General features: G+C 49.4%; 2 protein-coding genes across 10 annotated transcripts; both read right to left on the reverse strand.

The window, feature by feature from the left end:
* Positions 1 to 4,993: 4,993 nt before the first annotated feature.
* On the reverse strand, positions 4,994 to 5,880 carry Tmem89 (transmembrane protein 89). Its single transcript, XM_026383948.1, has 2 exons — positions 5,590 to 5,880; positions 4,994 to 5,170 (listed from the first exon to the last, which is right to left on the reverse strand). Exons 1-2 carry the CDS (start codon positions 5,878 to 5,880, stop codon positions 4,994 to 4,996), a joined length of 468 nt encoding a protein of 155 aa, XP_026239733.1.
* A 1,474-nt stretch (positions 5,881 to 7,354) lies between these two features.
* Slc26a6 (solute carrier family 26 member 6) lies at positions 7,355 to 17,700 on the reverse strand. Of its 9 annotated transcripts, none has more exons than XM_026383806.2 (23): positions 17,443 to 17,700; positions 16,452 to 16,501; positions 16,269 to 16,361; positions 15,502 to 15,659; positions 15,280 to 15,419; positions 15,024 to 15,134; positions 14,336 to 14,499; positions 14,007 to 14,171; positions 13,779 to 13,931; positions 13,392 to 13,474; positions 13,159 to 13,306; positions 12,800 to 12,913; positions 12,628 to 12,705; positions 12,209 to 12,304; positions 12,012 to 12,118; positions 11,773 to 11,842; positions 10,607 to 10,699; positions 10,417 to 10,521; positions 9,934 to 10,026; positions 9,019 to 9,195; positions 8,769 to 8,823; positions 8,362 to 8,498; positions 7,355 to 8,123 (listed from the first exon to the last, which is right to left on the reverse strand). In XM_026383806.2, exons 4-23 carry the CDS (start codon positions 15,618 to 15,620, stop codon positions 8,109 to 8,111), a joined length of 2,223 nt encoding a protein of 740 aa, XP_026239591.1. In that variant the 5' UTR covers positions 15,621 to 15,659; positions 16,269 to 16,361; positions 16,452 to 16,501; positions 17,443 to 17,700; the 3' UTR covers positions 7,355 to 8,108. The 9 variants fall into 9 exon arrangements, with proteins under 9 accessions (XP_026239591.1, XP_026239597.1, XP_026239594.1 ...); XM_026383809.2 differs by lacking the exon at positions 16,452 to 16,501 and adding an exon at positions 16,745 to 16,956 and having other exon boundaries at positions 7,356 to 8,123; XM_026383808.2 differs by adding an exon at positions 16,745 to 16,956 and having other exon boundaries at positions 7,356 to 8,123; positions 16,269 to 16,501.
* Positions 17,701 to 20,765: the final 3,065 nt, after the last annotated feature.

Raw genomic sequence — 20,765 nt, forward strand, 5'->3', positions numbered from 1 at the left:
TAATTTAACTTGGCCTCAGTTACTTAGCAATATCCTAGGCAACTTAGTGAGACCCTAGGTTGGTCCTCAGCACCACATAAATAAATAGAATAAAGCTATTGTGTCCAACTACAATAAAAAAAAATATTTAAAAAAGATCCTTTGATAAGGTCTCTGGCCTTGAGCAGAAGCTTCACAGAAGTGTCTACATTTCTAAGATAAGTTACCAGTTGGGCTCCGTAACAGCTGGAAGGGGGAGGAAAGAAAGGGGAGAAGAAGCTCTCCCTTCTCAGATGTTGTCCTTGAAGAGTTAACTTGCCCAAAACAGTGAGAGAAAAAGCTACTTTTATGTGAACTTCTGCAGACTGTGCACTTCTGAGCCCTCCCCTCACACACTGGGCATAAAGTTCTGAAACTACCTGAACTTGGGATTCAGTGGATTATTGATTACAGAAAAAACTATCTTCTGAACCTGGCTGCAGCCAAATAAAACTGTTTCCTGCTATCTTCAGGGACTTGTCTCATCTGTCCTCTACAATCTAGACTTGAGTTCCTAAAAAGTTGGTTCAGGCAGTTTCTGAAAACTCAAATACCTGATTTTTTGTTTATTTGTTTTGGGGGTGGGGGGCGGGGGGAGTTGAGGGGGACTGAACTCAAAGGCACTCAATCACTGAGCCACATCCCCAGTCCCATTTTGTATTTTATTTAGAGACAGGGTCTCATTGAGTTGCTTAGTGCCTCACTTTTGATGAGACTGCCTTTCAACTTGCAATCCTTCTGCCTCCACCTCCCGAGACACTGGGATTACAGGTACATGCCGCTGCACCCAGCACAATTCTTGTTTCTGTGAAGGGATGAATCCATGAAGCTTCCTAGGCCACTCTCTTCTGTGACATTATATCATTCTTGTATATTATTTTTATAAATACTTTATCACTCAAAATGAAGAACTTGATGTTATTTGAATTGTATCAACTTCAACAACTTGAGGTAAAGTGCTTTTCTGGACTGAGAATTCCTAATATCAAGGTCTGATTTCATTGTAACAGTTTCTCTTTGAATTTATATCCCTCTTCCTACAGTTTACCATAATTAGCAAGAAGAACCCAGAATGTACCTTCAACATTTTGCTTAGAAATGGACAAATTCTGTTTTCCACCCTACTGTGGGATACAATTCCACACTAAACTTTCTGCAACTCCAGCTTCCAATAACATGTTTTTCATTTCTTTCTAAGCTCTCACCAGCAACATCCTTAACATTCAGATTTCTTCTAATGGTTCATTGAAGCCAAAATTGGCCTTTTCTGTTATTCTTCTAGCCTCTGCCAACTGCCCAATTCCAAAGCCAATTCCACATTTTTGGATTTTTTTTTTTTTTAATACCAGGGATGGAACCCAGAGACACTTAACCACTGAGCAAGATCCTAGGCCTTTTTATATTTTATTTAGAGATAAGGACTTGCAAAGTTGCTGAGCCTGGCATTGAACTCACAATCCAACTGCCTCAGCCTCCTGAGCTGCTGGTATTACAGACCTGCACCACTGAACCTGGCATGTTTTTGGAATTTGTTACAGCAGTATCTCATTCTCTAATCTCTTATCAGTTTTCTTTTCCTACAATAACATATTACCCTTGGGTTGGGGGGTGCAGCTCAATGTTTGAGCACTTGCCTAGCATGCACAAGGTCCTGGGTTCAATCCCTAACAATATAAACACACAAATTAACACAACCTTAGTGGCTTAGAATAATAAAAATTTTTATCATACCACAGTTCTGTAGGCCAGAAGTTCAATATGGGTTTCATTGGGCTAAAATCAACACATTAGCAGGGATGCAATCCTTTCTGGAGGTGGTTGGGGAGAATTTGCTCATTAAAGTTGTTGGCAGAATTCAATTCCTAGTGATTGTAGGAGAACTTACTTTTTTTTTTTTTTTTTTTTTGCTATCACTTGAGGGTCATTTCTTGCTTGTAGAGACCACCTGAATTCCTTGGATCCTTGGCCAGCTGTGGAGGATCACATCCCTTTCATAATTTGAGTCTGACCAACTTCTGCCCTCCTCTTTCGCTTTTTCAGGCTCATGTGATTACATTGGAACCACCAAAATAATCCATAATAATCTCACTAAAGTCCTTTTCCCTAACTTCATCTGCAAAGTACTGTAATATATTCAGATATTCCAGGGATTAGGATACGGACATCACAGAGGGGCCATCATTCTGCCCATGGTACCCTCTCTAGGAGACACCAATTTTTGTTCCTCTTCAGACCCCTCCTTCCTGCTTTCCAGAGCACCTTCTTTCCCTTGAACTCCTGATCACTTTAAATCTCCTTTAACAAGTCAAGTTCTATCTCCCCACCAGGCACTTGTACATGCTTGTCCTTCTCAGTGGAGCTCTCTTCCCTTCTTCTGGTCATTCTACTCATCCTTCAGGTCCCAGCAGTCAGCCTCTACACCACCCCAGCTGAGCAGCATACCTTGCTTCAGAATAATTGCCTTTTCATGTCTATTTCACCAGCACTAGACCTCTATTTGCAAGAAGGTAAGGGAGGAACCAGGTCTGCTATGCACATTAGTATATACATCCACAATAGAGGGTCAGCAAATAGGAGGTGCTCATTAAACCTTGTAGAGTGCCAAAGTGGATCTCACAACAGGCAGATGAAACTTGGCCTTCAACATCTTACTTTCAGCCTTGAGAAGGGCCCCAGTAGTGTGTCTGGGGGGCAAATATTTTTGGAAAACTGGCAAAATTAAGATAATCTAATTGCATTAATTCAGGACCTCTGTCCTTTCTGCTCAGACTTGTCTCCAGCCTCAAGTGTGTGGGGTGGGGAATATCAGAGAGACTATGGCATTTGGGAATCTATCCAAGGGGAAGGTGGGTTAGGAATTATTCCAGGTTGGGTTCCCTGGAAAGCTAGCTCTAAGAGGAAGATTAGAGTCCAAGCTACTTACCAGAGAAATCAATTGGGATCAGTACCTGAGGAAGGAATAGGGTTGGGCAGAGGAAGAAAGCTAGCTGGGAGAGGCTCTCCATGGCTGAGGCAGACTTGTCTTCTGGTTGATTTCCCAATGTCTGGCAACAGCCAGCCTATTTTGAAGGGGACTTAAGTGGCATATCTCTGTCTACCAGAAGGAAACACTTGGTTTGAGTTAGCAGGGACATATTTATGTGAATTGTTCCACTCCTATGTAAAGTTAGCTTATTATTCCTCTTCTGGAATGTAGCCTGGAGGAACTCCTACCGGGGTGAGAACTCCTGACAGGACAGAAGTACAAAGTCTTACTGCATTAAGAATGTGCCCCACAGCACCCAGCACTAGAAAAGTCAGGGAGGGAAAACAAGGTTTGAAATACGTACAGGTGGAAGTCCACCTATGGGAAATTCTTCGAAATCTTACAGTTCCTGTATGAAAAATGGATGTTTCCAAATTTGGCAGCAATACTTACACTATTGGTAATAGCTTAGGAAGTAAAATAACTTTCCTAAGCTATCAATAATTAAAACTCAAACTTCAATCAACTATGTTAGAAGGAAGACTAAATTATCTTTCCCTTTTATATTAAAAAATTTCTCCCCCGGAATTACAAAATCCTTATTGTTTATAGAAGCCATCAATGTACGAAGCCAGAAAATGGAGGGAGAAATTATAGGAATGTGTCATATAATAATATGTATCACAAAAGATATATTTACAGATCACTATTGTAATATTTATCAACCTAAAACCATTTGGCTGGGGAGAGGGTACCAGGGATTAAACTCAGGGGCACTCAACCACTAAGCCACATCCCTGGCCCTATTTTGTATTTTATTTAGAGACAGGATCTGAGTTGCTTAGTGCCTCACTTTGGCTGAGGCTGGTTTTGAATTTGCAATCCTCCTGCCTCAGCCTCCCGAGCCGCTGGAATTACAGGCGTGCGCCACCATGCCCAGTCTAAAACCATTTTTAATGATTTATTATTTTTTTTTCAATGCTGGTGATTGAACCCAGGGCCTCATGCACATGCTCTACTACTGAGCTAAATCCCCAGCCTTTTTCATTTGTTTCTAGTGTTCAATTTTGTTGTTGTTCCTAATGTTCAATTTGCAATAACATACTCTTTTTCTAAAACAGAGACCCCCAAAATGCATGTGTCTCAGGCCCAATTCTACCTGGATCACCTTTGATAGGTGGGAAAAGGGGTAAGTCTCTTTGGGGAGGTCCGACCTTCATTCTTCTTCTAGGGGCCTTGGAGCAAGGGCACTCAGGTATCAGAGCATGTTTGAGGTGGCCACAAAAACTGCCTACTTGGCTCCAGTTTGGTATTATGGGACCCAAGCTGGGGAGGAGGAGAGTGGGGAGCCAAACAGGTGCCAAGGATCTGGAGAGTGGCTGCTATAGGAGACTCAGCAGTGACCCCCTTGGAGTAGGGCCTTGCAAGTCCAGGGAAGAAGGAAACCAAAGCCAGCTGCTTTCAGGTGGCAAGACTAAAAAGTCACGAGGACATCTCCCCTACTGATCTCCTGAGGTGGTGATAAAGGTGGAAGAAGTAAAGGAGTGGGTGCCCCCCAGTAACTGGGGTCTCAGGGTTCTCAGTTCCTATTAGAGACCATTGGAATCTGGTTCTAGCCTCCTCACTACCCTCCTCCTACTCTTCTCAGCTGACCAGGCCTTTTCTCTGTACCCCATGTGCACTGGAAAAGCCTGGACCCTTCCTTGGCACTTTATGCTCTCCACCACTGATCACTACCCATCCTGACAACAAGCATGGAATACCAAACACAGCATATGGCCTTTACTCAGACTGAGATCTCCACTGGGAGTAACCTCCCCCATACCCACTCTTCCACAGGCACTTTGTCAGTTCCTGGACTCCAGAGACCTGCTGGTTCTAAGAGTAAAAAGGGGCCACAGAGAGGCCCAGAGAGAACATTTGCATAGGCTTGAGTCCCAGCCAGGAAACTCAGACTATCGTCACCCTGGCTGGCCAGCAGGCAGAGAGAAATGTGCTGGATCACCCACACTAGGTGGGAGTCCCCTTTATTTGAATTTGCTTTTGGGTAGCTAGACGCTGCAGGTGGCCCTCAATATGGATCAGGAGGGCATCCAGCATGTGAAGGACCCCAAGGAGTAGGGCACGATCTGAAATTGGAGTTCGCCGTTTCCAAGGTCCGTAGCAACTAGTGGTCACCTGTGGGTGCTGAGAATAGGAGTCCAAGTCTTACTCCAAGAGGTAGGAGTGAGTGGAGAGAGGGGAAGGGGCATAGCAAGTGGCAGCAATAGAGAAGGGTGTAGGGTTACGCATTTGTGCCCAAAGGAGATGGGAGAGGTGACTTAGGGTGATGGATCCCTGAGGGTCTCCTATAGGCTAGCATGTTCATGGGACCCATGGGGGCTGGATGAGAAATGGATGTACTAAAGGAGGATGGATGGTTCTAGAAATGCATTTCATGGAGATGTGTGGACGGATGCAGGGAAAATAGGGTGTTGGGTAGGGTGAGGTTGGGCAGGAGGCCCATGAGTCTTTATAAGGCAGGCTTATTAGGGAAGGTTGAGTAGAAGTTATGGGCCCACTGGGCATGAGTGGAGGAAGGAGCTGTCGGGGAGTACTGTGCTCACCTTACCCTTAGTGTCCTGTGAACGCCACCGCTGCAGCATCACACGGCTGATCACCAGCATCATTGTGGTGGTAATCGTGACCCCAGCCACAGGGTAGATGCGGTTCCCTCCCAGGCCCACCCAACCATTTGGACAGCCCAAGCTGCTCCTGCAAGAGTCTAGGCTATTTGGCTGGCACCCCCAGGGCTGCAAGTCCAACCCCACCTGATACCAGAGGGGCCGTGACCAGGCATGGGTGGGAGTAGGTATTGCCAACAGTAGTGACAAGAGAAAGTACAGTGCATGAAACATGGCTGTGGCCACTACCAGAAGCCGGAACCTTTGCGCTTGGCAACCACCAAACACCCCTCCCCCAAGAGTAGGCCCAGCTCTAAGGCAGCAGGTTCCAGCAGGGCCCAAGGCCCTTCATGACCAGCCTGGACCACAAATGGGAGGTGGAGGACTGTGTTCGGGGGGGCGGGGGGAATGGCAGCTCTGAGGCCTGGCAGACCCAGGATAGAGGGAACACCTCTTATCCCCTATCTTCCCTGCTTCCACCTCATCTTGACAAAATCTAAACACCATGGCCCCTACAGCCCTCTGTTCTTCACCAGAGATAGCACTCCCAGGCCAATCAAGCAGTATGTGACTGAGCTGCTCACTGTCCCTGCCCCCACCCAGCCCAGCTCCACCATCCATACTGCCTGAGTTGCAAAAATGTGGCTCCCGCGCTGGGGTTGTAGCTCAGTGGTAGAGTGCTTGTCTAGCATGAGTGAGGAACTGGGTTCAAGCCTCAGCGCCACTTACTACAAAAAAAAATTTTTTTTTTTTCATGTGGCTCCTGTCAGTAAAAAAAGTCTGAAGGTTCACACTGGCCTATAACATCTCCCTCCCATTCATTTGGCTGTACCTGCCTCATGTACACATCCCTGAACAAATCTGCTGTTCCCTATGTCAAAAGCAATTCATCTCTTAGAAAGTCACCTTCTCATGGCTAGAGTTCAACTGTTACCTACTCCCTAAGCCTCCCTCCCATGACCATCTTGGGTAACACAGCCCCTTCTAATGTGACCCTGCACTGTTTTCTTCAAAGCACTTCTAAGTACCTTCAATTTCATATTTGAGGTCCAGACTCCTACTCCAGCATTTAAGTCTCATTCAACCAATATTTACAGAGTGCCAGTTCCTGGTACCAGAATGCAGTATGATGGAGCCGACAAAGAGCTTTGATTTCCTGGACTGTGGTGAGGTTCTGGAGGGAGGACAGACAGTTTGTAAATACAGTGCCAGGCACTGACATAGGCCATGATAAAAATAGGCCTGGGCAAGGGTGCCTGGGTGATTTGGAGGGCAGGGCAGTCTCTGTGGTCAGTAACTTGATGAATGGCAAAGTTCATGCTTTGAGCAGGTGATTCAAGTCCTGAACTCGTCTAAGCATTTCCCCACATTTGCTCATTTAATACTTACTGGGTAGTCTATGAGGTGAGTACTATCGCCACTCCACTCATCAGTAGCACACCCAAGCCCAGAAAGATTCTGGTGCCCCCATAGACACTCTTGACAATTTACTATGTCAAAACCCCCTTGCCTGCTGGGCCATATGCCCTGATGTTGGCTTTTTTTTTTTTTTAAGTTGTAGACCGACACAATACCTTTATTTATTTTTTTTGTGGTGCTGAGGATTGAACCCAGTGCCTCACATGTTCTAGGCAAGTGCTCTTACCACTGAGCCATAATCCCAGCCCCTGATGTTGGCATTTACTGGGAGAAATCAATAAATGCTTCTTGGCTGACAGTGCTCTGCCAAGTCAAATGATCTAATTATATAAACAAGCAATCAATCACACTTATTTAAAAATACAGATCAGCAGCGTTGGTAGGCAACTGATCTTCCTTGACTGGGTGTTCAGGGGTTCACTCTGTACCACCCAAGGGCTGCCCAGTGGCACCTGCCCTGCTGTGCACCTTATTGGGTATCCCTGAGAGCTGATTATTCCTGAGAAACAGTTTTAACTCCAATTATTTTCCAGCCTGAAGCTAAATTCTACCTGTGTGTAATTGGGGAGAAACTTGAGCCTGGGATGTCCTCACATTGGGCCTGGCCCCATAGCTCTCCTACTCTGTACACTTTCTGCCTGACCTTCCCCTCCTCTAATCCCCATCCCTGGCTTCTGACCTCAGTCTCTATCTTGGGGCATAAAAAGGTCAGAAGCCAGAATTATCAACCATCCAACTCCCCAGTCAAGCTTCCCCCATGTCATGGCAAAGCCTAGAGCTGGTTAAACAAATTTTTATTCCTTAGACTGAAAATAGACATTGGCTCCCTCCCCAAGCCTGGCCAAGGCCAGCCAGACCACAGTACCCCTCTTCCAGGCCTATAACCTGAATCTGGATTCCTAAAATCTCCATCCCTGAGTTGTATGTATGTATGTATGCACCAAGGGGCTCCTGAGTGGCACATGCTCAGTGTGGGGGTCTTCTTGAGGGTGCTCCATCACAACCTCCAGAGGTAAGCAATCTTGGGCAGGGTAATAACACAGTCAGAGTTTGGTGGCCTGGATAGACAGAGGAGGGGAGGTTCTAGTCAGTCTCCAAAAAACACAAAATAAACCACTTCTCCAGGACAGCAACCCCTGCTCCCAGGAGCAACTTAATCCAAAGACAACTGGAGAAGGAAATGGGTCCACTGAGGGCAGAGCTAGGTCAATAGATGGACTTCCTGGAGTTAGGGTCAGGTTGGGGACAAGCAACAGATTAATAAAAAACAGCCTAGTGGGCCAGAAACAAGCTTACCAAAACAGGGCTGATGGGGCCAGACTTTGAGTGTTGGAGGGCAAAGGTCACAGCATCATGAACAGAGACAAAGAGATGCTGTTTTGTTATAGATGCATCAAAGAACTGCCCAGCCTCCAACTGGGTGACCACAGGACCTGTAAGCAAGGAATAGGTCTCCTCTGACTCTCAGGACCACTCGACATTCCAGCCCCAGACACCTTTATAGTGTTCTGATGTCTGCCACACTATCTTCCACCCCTGAGGCTAGAGCTAGACACCCAGTCACTCCCAACACTTGACTCCTTCCTCCCAGGGCACCTTTGATCTCCAGTTTCAGAAACTTTTTCCTTGTGATTCCTGGCAAACCTCTCAGCAAAGAGTCCCACCCTCTTCCTGGACCATCCTGTTATCCCCAAGCAACGCACTGTGGCAGGCTGCAATGTACACATCCACCTCAATCTCCCGGAAGTCACGGAAAATCTGCAGCAACAAAAGGGGCTGGACTCAAGGGAGGCTCAGGGATTCAGAGGGGACACTTGGGCAAGCTTAGGGGAACAATTTTTTGATGTTGAGCTTGCAGGGTTTGGGGGCATCATCATGCTCAGAGGGGTCTCAGCAAAAGTTATGGGGTTTGTGTGGAAGCCTGGGGGCCATGGCCTGCTTACAGCCCCTTACATTCTTTAGGTTCTTGATGCACACAGTGTCTACAAAGGAGAGGGCACCCAGGTCCAGGATGAGGCTATGAAAGTCCGGCTGAGGCAGGCCCAGGGCTTTCAGTGTAGGCACAGCTATAGCCTTGGCATCTTCTTGACCACTAGCCACAATCTCTTCCAGCTCATTCTCTGGCCTTGCCTGCAGGGGAACCAGACATGTGGTAGGACAGCCCATCAGGAAGTGAAAGCAGGGAACATACAAAGCACCTTAGGGACACATGGGATTAGACACAGGAGTGTGCATATAAATACCCACATATAGAGGGACATACAGGGAACACATGATGACACAGACATGGGGGAGTCATGTGTGTACATAGGACAGGCAGAATAGATACATAGGGACATACAGGAGAGCATGCCCAGATATTCACACACAGCTGTTACCTCCTGGGCCCAGGCTTAAAAGGGACACAAGAAGGGAGGACGCTGGGAAACTATATTCCACCATCAGCCAGCCCAGGTGGAGTGGGTAGGGGTACAAGGACCAGAAGAGACACATGCATTCATGTGCACACACTCACACACAGACACCTTGGCAGCCTGTTCTGTTTGAATCTCTAATTGAGTGTGGCATCTCTATGTTCCCAAGATTTTTCCCATATATTCAAGCCCTTCCCTCCCTTCATGAGCAGACTCTGGGATCTATAAATCCAAGGTCTTCATCTAGGCCTGAGATTATAGATAAGAGAACAAGCAGAATTCTGTTTCACCATAGGTCTCTCCAGAGTATCAGAGCCATCACCCTATTTCCCCAGACATTGGTGCCTCCTCAAACCCAATTTGGTTAGGGTCTATGACTTTTCTCAGGAGATGTGTAGACACCCTCATCTCTACAGCTCATGGCTGACCTCTCCTCTTCCACCTCTAGCCTTACCTTGGTCTTAGAGCTCTCCACATCATTGCTCTTGATGTCTCCAAGATTGGTGTTGACATTGATGGAAACTGAGTTGTCCTGGGAAGAAACAGCCTACACAGGGGAAGAGTGGAGACAGGAAAGAGTTATTCCCGCTGTCATATGACAACATGTCAGGTAGGTAGGTCTGATGTAGATCCTAGGCTCTGGAAGCTGTGGGATCTGGGGCAGCCAAGCCACAGGGCTCTGACCAATTCTGAGAACAGCCATAAAAATGGAAGAGGACTATGATGATTCATACTGTCACCGGTATAGGGACAACAAAAGACCACCAAGAGCCCTGCCAGGGAGTGAAACAGGGAGGCTGGGAGACAGGCTGAGGGGGGAACACTGGGGCAGGGGCAGAGTTCAATAGTGAGACAAGTTGGCTGGGGTCAACAGTAGACCACGGGCAGAGGCCAGCCCAGGGCAGGGCCAGGAGTCAACCACTGGAAGGGGCCCTGCCTGTTCCTGGGGTGACTTGTGTTTCTGTAGGCGCTTCAGCTTCATCTCCTGCTTCTTGAGCAGTTTCTTCTTCCGAGAGATGAGGTGATCAACATCCACACCACACTAGAAGTGAATGTGAAAGAGGAGGATGAGGCACTCTGGGAAGGCAAGGGGCCCTCAATCAGTCCCCAAGAGACCTCAGTCTCACCCTCTGCTTCAGTGTGTCACTGTAGAGCTCAGCGTTGGCAAAGTATATGGTGGCTGAGGAGCGGAAGATCTTCACACCTGGGACCTCCCTGGCCTGGGGATGGGACAGAGTTGTAGGGGAGCCAAGTCCTCTCCCTCCATTGCATCCTGTTCTGTCTTTCCTCCCCAAGAGCACCCAGTGCCTGCCACCTCCCACCCTCTGTTCCCAGCCTTTGGCTTACTCAGAGGTGGACTCCCCATCCTACTACTTCACTCCTGCCTCAGGTCCTCTCCCCATCACCTCTCCTGCTCTTTGCCACTACCCAGATTAGATTTTGGTGGTGGCTAGGCCTCCTCTTAAGATCTCCAACCCCTGTTTTTTTTTTTTTTTTCCTGCATGTAGACATAAAGATTCTTCTAAGCTGTCACCCCAATCTCAGTTCCCATCCCATCCACAACACAGCAAGATCTTTACTAGGCATCTAGGCCTGTGCGTCATGGTGCTTCCTCTCTATCCAGCTGAGCTACTCCCCTCATGTCCTCTCCCACACCTTAGATCCCTTGGTCCCATCCTTTACTCTGTCTAATCACACTGTGCTCATGCTTTCAGTCTCTATGTCAGTGGGAAGGGACCTTTTTTTTTTTTTTAACATTTACTATTTGTAGTTGGACACAATAAATTTATTTATTTATTTTTATGTGGTGCCGAGGATCGAACCCAGGGCCTTGCACGTGAGATGCGAGCACTCTACTGCTAAGCCATAACCCAAGAAGGGGCTTATTTTATTCCAGATCCCTATCCCCTGTGCCTGCCCCACAGCCTTTTTTCCATCATTTGGCTTAAGACTTCCCAGGAGGTAAATGATTAGAGACTTAGTAGCCCCACTGATGAGATCTGAAAACAGCCTATGCCCTAGGACCCTGATCCTCTATATTCCTGACCCAGGATGGCTCTAAGACTGACCCCTCACTAGACCTCCAGACCTACCTCTCCTTCTGTCCCTTCTTAGCCCCTCCCCCCGAGTGGGGGTTATAGACCCAGACTCCTCACTAAAAATTCCAGAGACCAAACCCAAAGTACTCTCAGCCCACTGTGTCCTTGCCAGTGTAAAAGGGATTGACATGGGTTTGCTCTGTCTCTGTTCCACCCAACTCATGCTGCCCTCCTACTCAGCCCCTGCCACTCACATCTGAGTACTCTGCCACGTCTCTGTAAATATCCGTGTCTGACACCTGCCCCAGGACAGAGTAGTGAGGTCTGTAGAGGTGAAAGTGAGTATAAGAAGAGGAGGAGAAGGGAGATATGAGGGCACACTGAGGAGCCTGTGGTTTCCCCCTTCCCCAGAGACATGGGGAAACCTGGGGGGGGGGGAGCCAGTATTCCCTTTCCAGCTGGAATGAGGGAAGGACCAATAAGATTGACTCACAGCTGTGTTCGGACCACTACAAGAAGCAGGGAGAAGGCTAATGCAACTGCCAGGCCAAGGTCCAGGTTTAGCAGGATGGTGGCCACAAAGGTCACCAGCCAGATGAGCTGAGAACAGAGGGGCAGGAGTTAAAGAGTATAGAGGGGCCACTGTGGCTAAAGGCCCCAATCCCAGCTCTGGGCCCCCAGGTCTCTCACCAGGTCTACACGATTTTTCTTCCACAGGGAGCATATGTCAGCAAACTGCATCAACATGCCCTTTAGGTTCACAATAATGGTGGCTGCCAAAACTGCCTGGGGTGGAAGGAGTATCACCAGGGCTGCTTATAGGTGCCTAGATATTGACTTCAACCATGTAGGCATGATCCAGACTGACCCCAAGAACCTGGTCAGAACCCCAACCAACAGCAATGACCACCCACCCCAACTCTAACAATTTAGATTTGACTGAAAAATTCTAAACCCTGACCCTTGAGGCCAAATCTCACCCTATAGATCTCAGCCTTAAAAATCCAGGGCATGATCTTATATTCTTGCCCCTTACTTAGGTATAGACTAAACTGAGACCCTGGCCTTACCAAAGCCCTGAAAACTGGTTGGGTAGGGCAGTGGCTCACCCTAGGTAGGTCTTGGAAGAGTTCTCCAAGTTTGAGGATGATGAGGAGGATAAAAAGGGAAGAGACAGCTCCGGCAACCTATGGGATAGGGGCGATGAGCAGGTGGGGGCAAGCAGGGGTAAACCACCCTGGAAAAGCAATGTGCACCCTCACTCCCACATCCAAAACCCACCTGTGTGTTGCCCCCAGTGCTTTCTTGTACCAGACTCCGGGACATAGAGCAACTCACAGGAAAGCATTGGAAGATACCCCCAATGAGGTTACTGAGGCCAAGGGCCACCAGCTCCTGTTGGGGGAACATGGGTGTGAGGAGACTTGCCGGAGGTGCCTGGTCACTGCTCCACTATTTAGCTGATGCATCTCCAACCCCCATCCCCAGTTAAGGGCCTTCAAAGACTTGGCTGCTGTCCCACACATCTTTTTCCCCACTCTCAGTCCCACACAAGTCCCATCTGATCCTCCCTACCCGCAGCTGCTGGGGACTCTGTACATACACCTGGAGGTCCCCTATGTGTCCCTCATTACTCAGACCTGGTTGCTGTCCACACGGTAGCCATGTCTCAAGGCAAAGATCTTTCCCAGTGAGATGGCAATGGCAAACCCAACCACAGCGATGGCGAAGGCATTTCCCACAAGCTTTACAAACAGCTGGGGGTTGGGAGCTTCTGGGGATACCAGTCTGAAAGAGGCATCTGTGAAGTCAAAGAAAGGTTCTTTCCCTGGCTACCCAGTCTCTCCTGCCCTGATAGGGGGCCAGAACTTACCCTGCAGGGATGTTGCCCACAACATCCACCCCAAATCTCTGCTTCAGGCCTACACCATAGGAAATGCCTGTAGCCCCAATGAGCTGTGGGGAGAGAACAGAATCAGGGGAAAAAGGTACAGGTATTATTTTCTGGGAGAAGGATAAACCCCTTTGGGAGAGAGGAGACACTGAAGCAAAATTTTCTGAGGGAAGGGTGAGATTCTGTCAGGGGTAGGGAGAAGCCAATGGCAGATTTTTGCTGCAGTACTCAAGAAGCTTCACAGGGGCCACTTCAACCAGCTCCCAAATATCTGGAGGTTCCCCATACCTGGGATCTATCCTCACTGGCCTTTTTCCCCTGCCCTTCAACACCCAAACCACAAGCAATTCCCCAGTAAACCCGAACCGTGAGCAATTCCCCAGGTATCGGCAGGGGCAGATACCGCTGCAGCTTGTCATTCAACAGCTTCACCATCACAAGCACCACCCCGGCCACAAGTGCAGTGATCACGGTGCCGATGACACTCTGGGGCAGCTTCCAGCAGACCTCCAGCACTATCTGAGGAGAGGTGGGGTCACAGCCAGCACTCAAGTTCATGGGGCACATCTATTCACCCATCCCACCCTTACTCACATAGATGAGGGATAGTGGCCCTGAGTGGCTACTCAGCTGGAGGCCAAACACATACTTGAGCTGTGAGACAAAGACCTGCACAGATGCAGCTGTGGTATAGCTGCGGACCAGAGGCTCTGACAGGTAGGTGACCACAAAGCCAAAGTGCACCAGGCCCAGCCCCACCTGTGGGATAACAGGGAAGAGTCAGGGGAGGCAGGAGTCCTAGCGGTGGTCCAGGGCAGATGGAATCAGAATCAGAGGAGATAGTGAACAGAGGGGACAAAAATAGGATGGCAATAATCAGAGAATCTGGGTGCTGGGGAAACATACTTCTGAATGTTTCACACCTGGAAGAGTCCAACCAGAACACTGAGTGTGGAGGCCAGCTGCACACGGGTGACATCTCTGGCTGTCTCATTGACTGTGGAGTTTGAGTCCAGCAGGAAGTTCTCATCTGGGGCTAGGGATTCTGTCACACTGCCCACCATCACAGACATGATAGCAAAGGTCCCTAAAGGGGCAGAGCAGGGCTGGTCTGAAGGGAAAAGAAAACTGTCCTCCCCTGGAGCCTTGGTCTTGACAGTGAGGCCAAGATAGATCTAGTTCTGGACAAATATCCTTAGACCATGGCTATACAAATGGCAGCAGGTCAGGAGGGAACCCCGAGGCTCATGGGTTCTTAAGGGTACTAGAAATGCTACCCTACATTATATACCTTGTACCATTTATGTCCATTGGCCTAGAGACAGAGACATTCCATGAATTGGGGAAGAGGAAATAACCTGCCTTGGCCTCTTGAATTCCCTCATTCACTTATATCCTCCTGGAGTCAGGGCTTTGAAGTACCCTGAATCTGTGCTCCCACAGCCAGTGACCTAGTCCTGCCTGGGGATGACAAATGGGCCAGCCTCCTAGCAACACAGCAACCATTCTACTCTTTCCCTAAATTTCCCTGCCCTGTTCAGCCCTCCCTCACCCTGTTCTCCATGGGGGATATGGGCATCCTCCCAAAAGTTTAGGCCTGACTCTACTTACCCACGGAGATATGCCGGGAAGTACCAAACAGGAAGTAGATGAAGACTGGGTAGAAGGAGCTATAGAGGCCAAACACAGGAGGCAATCCAGCCAGGAGGGCATAGGCTAAGCCTGGGGGGAAAATGGTAGCAAAGCAGGCTTGGAGATGAGGATCCAAAAGGTTGGAAGAATCCCAGCATGGTTAGAGGCCATGTGTCCAGGTATGGTATATCACAGATCACAGGGACTCTAGGTCAGGGCCTTGAATGTGGCTCACCCTGGGGAAGCTGCATGATGGCAACACTCAGGCCAGATAACAGGTCACCCAGGAGCCAGTCACGCACAGGATAACGGGGTAACCAGCCCAAGACCGGGAGATGTTGAATCAGAAGGGCACGGGCCCGTGCATGGGAGCACCTGGGGACACGAAGGGTATATATGAGGGACAGGGGCTATCTGGGCCCCGCCAGAGTCCCCAGGCCTTTCTCCCTGGCCTTACTTCAACCATGTTCTCCACTGATAGGTCCTAGGTGTCAAGTCCCAGCGCCCCAGTTCTTCCAGTTGCTCCTGGTTCATCAGTGGCCGGTCCACATGGTAATCTTGCTTCTGCAACTCCATTATCTATGTTGCAGACAGGAATGCCTGTGTATCCCTTATCTGGCGGGATGAGATCAGAGATACAGTAAGGATACCCCTTACCCAATCTTCCCTACACATACCTGGGAATAGACAGTCACATACTGATTTTTCCAGGCCCTAAGATCAAGGTAGATCCAGCCCCAAGTTGGTCCCTGCAGGCCTCATGCCCACACCCAAGCAGGGGCAGTACCTGAACTTTGGCTAGTAGAAACCTCTTTCTGGGCCAAAGTCCCTCATGAAGGGATAACAAGAAGAACACGACCCACACTTCCAGCCTAGGTGTGGCTGCCCAGCCCTGAGTACTGGTCCAGGTCCAGGTCCAGGTCCAGGCTGACTGCTCCTCCTAGCCCCCTCCTCCCAGGCCCTTGCTCTCCCTGAGTCAATCCCTGTGTCCTTATCCAGCTGCCTCATGAACCCAGATCTGGCTGGCCGAGAACACATTTAGGGAAGGGATCCAGCAAATCAGAGATCCAAGTCTTCAAGCAATTCTCTCCCCAAGCCTCAGTCCTCCTGATGAAACTCTTTCCTCTAAGGGAAGGACTGTTTTGCCCCTAGGCCTCTAGCCCCAGAGTCCAATTTGTAGACAAGCTGGGGACTGGGTTGGGGAAGCCAAAGGATGGTTCTCACCTGGGGGGATCTCTGAGGAGAAGGGGGTCTTTCTTGAATTTGGAAGTTCTCACCTAGGGGGAGACACTCCCATCTGGAAAGGGAAGCTCTCCCCTGAAGTAGGGAAAGTCACCTGGGAATAGAGCTTTCAGGGGGGAAAGCCTTCACCCCCAGGCAAATTCTGATCTGAGGTAAAGTTCTGACCTGGGAGGAATCTTTTATCTGCCTACATGCTCCTCTCTGAAGTGAAAGACCTTAAAGAATAGGAGATGGAGGTGGGTGGGTGGGAGAGGTAAGTCTTATCTGGGAAATACTCTCACCTAAGGGGTAGGCTCCCCATAGCATGGGAAAAAGCTCTCTCTTGGAAATAACTTCTCAACAGGGAAAGGGTGGTAATGGGGTTCTGGAGCGGGAGGGTCCAGCATAGTAGGAAAGCTTTCACTCATCAGGAGAGTTCTAACCTAGGAGAGGATCCCACCTGAGGGACAGGAACTCACCTGGGGAAAGCCTCTAACCTGGATGTCCCGGTTGGAGGGAGGGAGTACAGCAGGTGCAAGGAAGATCCTCAGAAGGCTCCGCTGTTTCACCGAGATCTTAGAGACCCCTCTCCCCTCCTCCGTAACTCACTCCAGTCTTCTTAAAGGGCTCCCTCCCTCGCAACGCGGGACGCGAGCCTGGAGGGCGGAGCCTTGCTCCTTGGCCCCTCCCTCTGGGAGAGTACGGTGCGGTAGAGCTAGAGCTCTCATTCCCAGGTCAGTTATACACCTGGGCGGACTCGGGCCCCAGCTGATCCACGGGCCCCAGCTGATCCACAGGCCCCAGCCAGAGACTCTCTTGCAGCGATCTTCCAACCTCAACGCGCCCCAGCTAGCACACCTCTTGGGCCGGGGCTCCTCCGCACGCAGCCACCTCCTTGAGCCCCCCCCCCCCCCGTTAGCCCTTGGACAGCATTCCAGTGGCTTTACGCACAGCCCTCAGGGGCTAGGGTCGCACCGGCTCCCACCCCCATCCCTCGCTGCAGAGGGGCAGCCACCTGCGGGAAATCGTCAAAGCGGTAAACCAGTTGGGAGAAGGAAAAGCCTACTCGGGACTTAGCGGTCCCTCTTAAGAAGCCCAGGCCGGGAGCCCGCGCGGGGGCCACGAGGCTGCCCGCGCCTCTCGGACAAGCAGAATCCGGGCCATGCCCTGCACTCACCCCAAAGCATCAGACAGCCCCAAGGCCCTCAGGCTTCTAAGCCAACAGCTCCAGCAAAAGGCCGCTTTGGGACGAAGGTGGCGCCAAGACAGGGGCGAGGTGGGCCTCTAGCTCCCAGGGCCTAATCCAGGGGCAAGTTGGGGAAGGTTTGAACCAATCAGCGTTCTAGGGGCAGGGACCAAAGCACGCTTTCTGAGCGGGGAGAGTCGGGAGAAGAGAAGTTTAACCCCTTCTTCACCCCGGGCCTGGCTTTTTTCTTGCTCCCCCTTGCGGCTCGCTTAACGGTCTGCCAGAGCCTGATGGGACTGTGGAACATGAACCAAGAACCAGAGCGGGACTGGCAAGGAAGTAAGTACAGGCCAGAACCGCGCCTCCAGGGTCCTGAGTGGATGGAGCTGATCCTGGTGCTTCGCTGGGTAGTGTGACCTGATGTGCATGAGGTCTTGTGGGGCCTCTCATATTTCCAAGCTGAGGGCGCCACCCTCAGGCTTTCCCTTGGAGAGCAGGAGGCATGTTTCTGAGACCCACGAAATGTCCCCAAGGCCTCCTCTTCAACTCTAGCTAGTGAGGAGGGCTCTGGACAGGTGCAGGGAGCCCAACTCCATGGTGCCTGGAGTTTCCTCCCTGAGCCATGGAGGAACTCAACATTCTGGCCAGTTGCAAGTCATGGAGGGTGAGAGGAATCTGGGATTGTGGCTCAGTGGTAGAGTGCATGTCTGGCATGTGTGAGGCCCTAGGTTTGATCCTCAGCACTGCATATAAGTAAATAAAATAAAGGTCCATCAATAACTAAAAAAAATATTTTAAAAAAGAAAGGCTTGTGGGGATTAGTGCTGTCAATGGGCAGCTGCAAGGGCAGCTCCTAGAAGCTGACAACTTCTCATGTAACAGTGGTTCACTTTATGCTTTGGATATAGCCCTTGCTGCTCTGCCATTGCAGAATTCTTTAAAATGGACATTTTTTTCTCTCCCTCTTTCCCTTCTCTTGCCTAATCTTTCCCTGTCCCTAATCTCAGAGGAAACAGGATTACCTTTCTTCCCCATCCTAGGCAGATTTATCTGTTCTTGAGTAATCACCCACCATAGAAACAAAGTAATCTGGACTTTGGGGATGGTATCAGAAGATCTCAGAAATGACTAGCTCCTAAATTAACAAGTAAATTACAACTTCAGTAGAGAATGTAGCCTTTGAATCACCTCTATAAAAGACCCCTGTTCCTGTTGGTAGGTAGAATCACAGACTCTGGGAAGGGAGTCCCCTGTGTTTCTCCTTTGCTAGCAAAGCAATAAACCTTCTTTTGGCTTTTTCTCAAAACCGTGTCCTCATTGTTGGACTGGATTGGGGACAAGGACTGCAACACCCAGAGCAAAACAGTAACCAGCTATAGGCATGGTGGCATACGCTTGTAATCCCAGTGGCTTGGGAGGTTGACGCAGGAAAATAATGAGTTCAAAGCTAGTCTCAACAATGGCAAGGTACTAAGCAACTCAGTGAGATCCTGTCTCTAAATAAAATACAAAATAGGGCTGGGGAGGTGGCTCAGTGGTTGAGTGCCCCTGAGTTCAATCCCCCGTACCAAAAAAAGGTGGGGGGAGCCAGTCTTAGCAATTTAGCAGGGCACTTAGCAATTCAGGGAGACCCTGTCTCTAGTAAAATATGTTTTTAAAGGGCTGGGGATGTGGCTCAGTGGTTAAGCACCATTGGGTTCAATTCCCAATACCAAAAAAAAAAAAAAAAAAAAGTACTTAGCCAGGGCTGCAGGCCCTGAACACTAAGTAGGTCCTCATGCTTGACCAGGGAAGAGATTTCCTTGGCACCCCACTCCCAGCACTTGTGGTCCATCTCTAGCCCCAATCACAGGTAAAAGGCCAGATTTCAAAGAGAAAGAGATGGGAACCTGGTCCAAATCTCCTGTAAAGTGAGCAAAAAACCCCAAAATACCCCTAGATATTCAAACTCAGTCTGAACTGAATCATTCACAGCCACCATTCTACCACCACCACCTCCAACAGAAAGAGGCAACAACTGTTTTATATAGAAGTTTATTCCCAAAACAGAGCTCGGCTTCACGGAACAATTTACACAGACAGGAAAGAGGGCCGCTGGGCTGGAGTGGGGAGACCCCAGAGAGGGGTATCTACAGAACCTAGGACATAGCAAGGATACCCTCTCACCCACAGCATGCCACTCAGCCCTTTGAGGGCTGGGGTCATTTTGGGTAAGAGCTGGGGTCCTGGCTGGTGGGATTTGAAACCAGTCAGTGAAGTAGAATTTTTAATCTCCTTGGAAACTGCCTCCAAGAGCATGCATGGGAGTTGGGTATGGGGAGGTGTCTGCACAGACCCAACCCTATACAACCACTGTTAATAGTGGTAAAAGGATGCCTACTCTCAGACCTTCTGGGTCTGCTGTCAAACTGGGGGCTCAGGATGGACCTTTGGCCTGGGAGAGCTAGGAATTAGAAAACCCCACAAGATGACCAGGCCCAGGATCTTCACAGGTGGGTCCTCTTAAGCCCCTCTCCCACTTTTCCTACCTTTCACTTGTAAACAAAGGGGGAAAAAATTCTCAACTGTAAACAAAGTGTTAAAGTTCAAAATTTTAAGTTGTAAACGAAAAAAGTTTTTAAAAACCTCACCTGTAAACAAAGTAACAAAATTTTAAAGTCTCTAGTTCTGAACATCAGACAAAGTAACAAAAGTAAGAGTTTTGTGAACAGGTCCTAACAGTCATTTTTCCCTTTAAAAGGGAATAAAGGAAGGGTGGAACTGAGTCACTTCAGCAGCCCGGTGCCTAGGGCCAGGGAGGATCCTGTAAACATGGGAGGCAGTGGCACCTACATTCTGGGTCTTGAATTCCCTCATATCTGCTCCCTTTGTTCACTCTCCCACCCACCCCTCAGAGGGCAGTGTGGGGGAATCAAATGGCACCACAGACAACTTTTGCTCAGGCAGGGGCAGGGGCAGGTCAGTAACCCCTCTACCCACCCAATACTGGAATGTCTGAGTAGAAGCCTGGGCCCCTCCCCAAGGGAGAAAGAGAAGCCTTGCTCTGTAAACATGACATCTGCTGCTCCACCAGTGCCCACAGCATCAGTCCTAGGTCATAAGGCAGTAAGTGGCAGGGACTCCATGTAATAAACACACACATCCACGGGGAGGGGTGGCATGAGCAAGCCCCCATGAGAGAATCAGAGGACCCCTGTTTCCAAGACCAACCCCCAACCCCAGAAGTTTGGTCGGTGGGGCATTTTAAGAGAAAATAAGATCAGTTCTGCACTTTGGGCCCTGACAATCCTCAGATCAAACAGGGGGGTGGGGTG

The sequence above is a fragment of the Urocitellus parryii genome, chromosome 2, assembly GCF_045843805.1.
Source record: "Urocitellus parryii isolate mUroPar1 chromosome 2, mUroPar1.hap1, whole genome shotgun sequence".
Classification (NCBI taxonomy): domain Eukaryota; kingdom Metazoa; phylum Chordata; class Mammalia; order Rodentia; family Sciuridae; genus Urocitellus; species Urocitellus parryii.

Bases quoted from the DNA above. Each gene is read 5' to 3' on its own strand.
- Tmem89 (XM_026383948.1), bottom strand. From the start codon at position 5,880: ATGTTTCATGCACTGTACTTTCTCTTGTCACTACTGTTGGCAATACCT. The intron at 5,171-5,589 runs GTGAGCACAGTA...TCCTATTCTCAG, and splicing joins CACAGGACACTAAGGGTAAG to CACCCACAGGTGACCACTAG.
- Slc26a6 (XM_026383812.2), bottom strand. From the start codon at position 15,620: ATGGAGTTGCAGAAGCAAGATTACCATGTGGACCGGCCACTGATGAAC. The intron at 11,843-12,011 runs GTGAGTCAATCT...TCACCTCTACAG, and splicing joins GTAGTGGTCCGAACACAGCT to ACCTCACTACTCTGTCCTGG. The intron at 10,027-10,416 runs GCAGGGCCCCTT...TCCCCTGTGTAG, and splicing joins ACAAGTCACCCCAGGAACAG to GCTGTTTCTTCCCAGGACAA.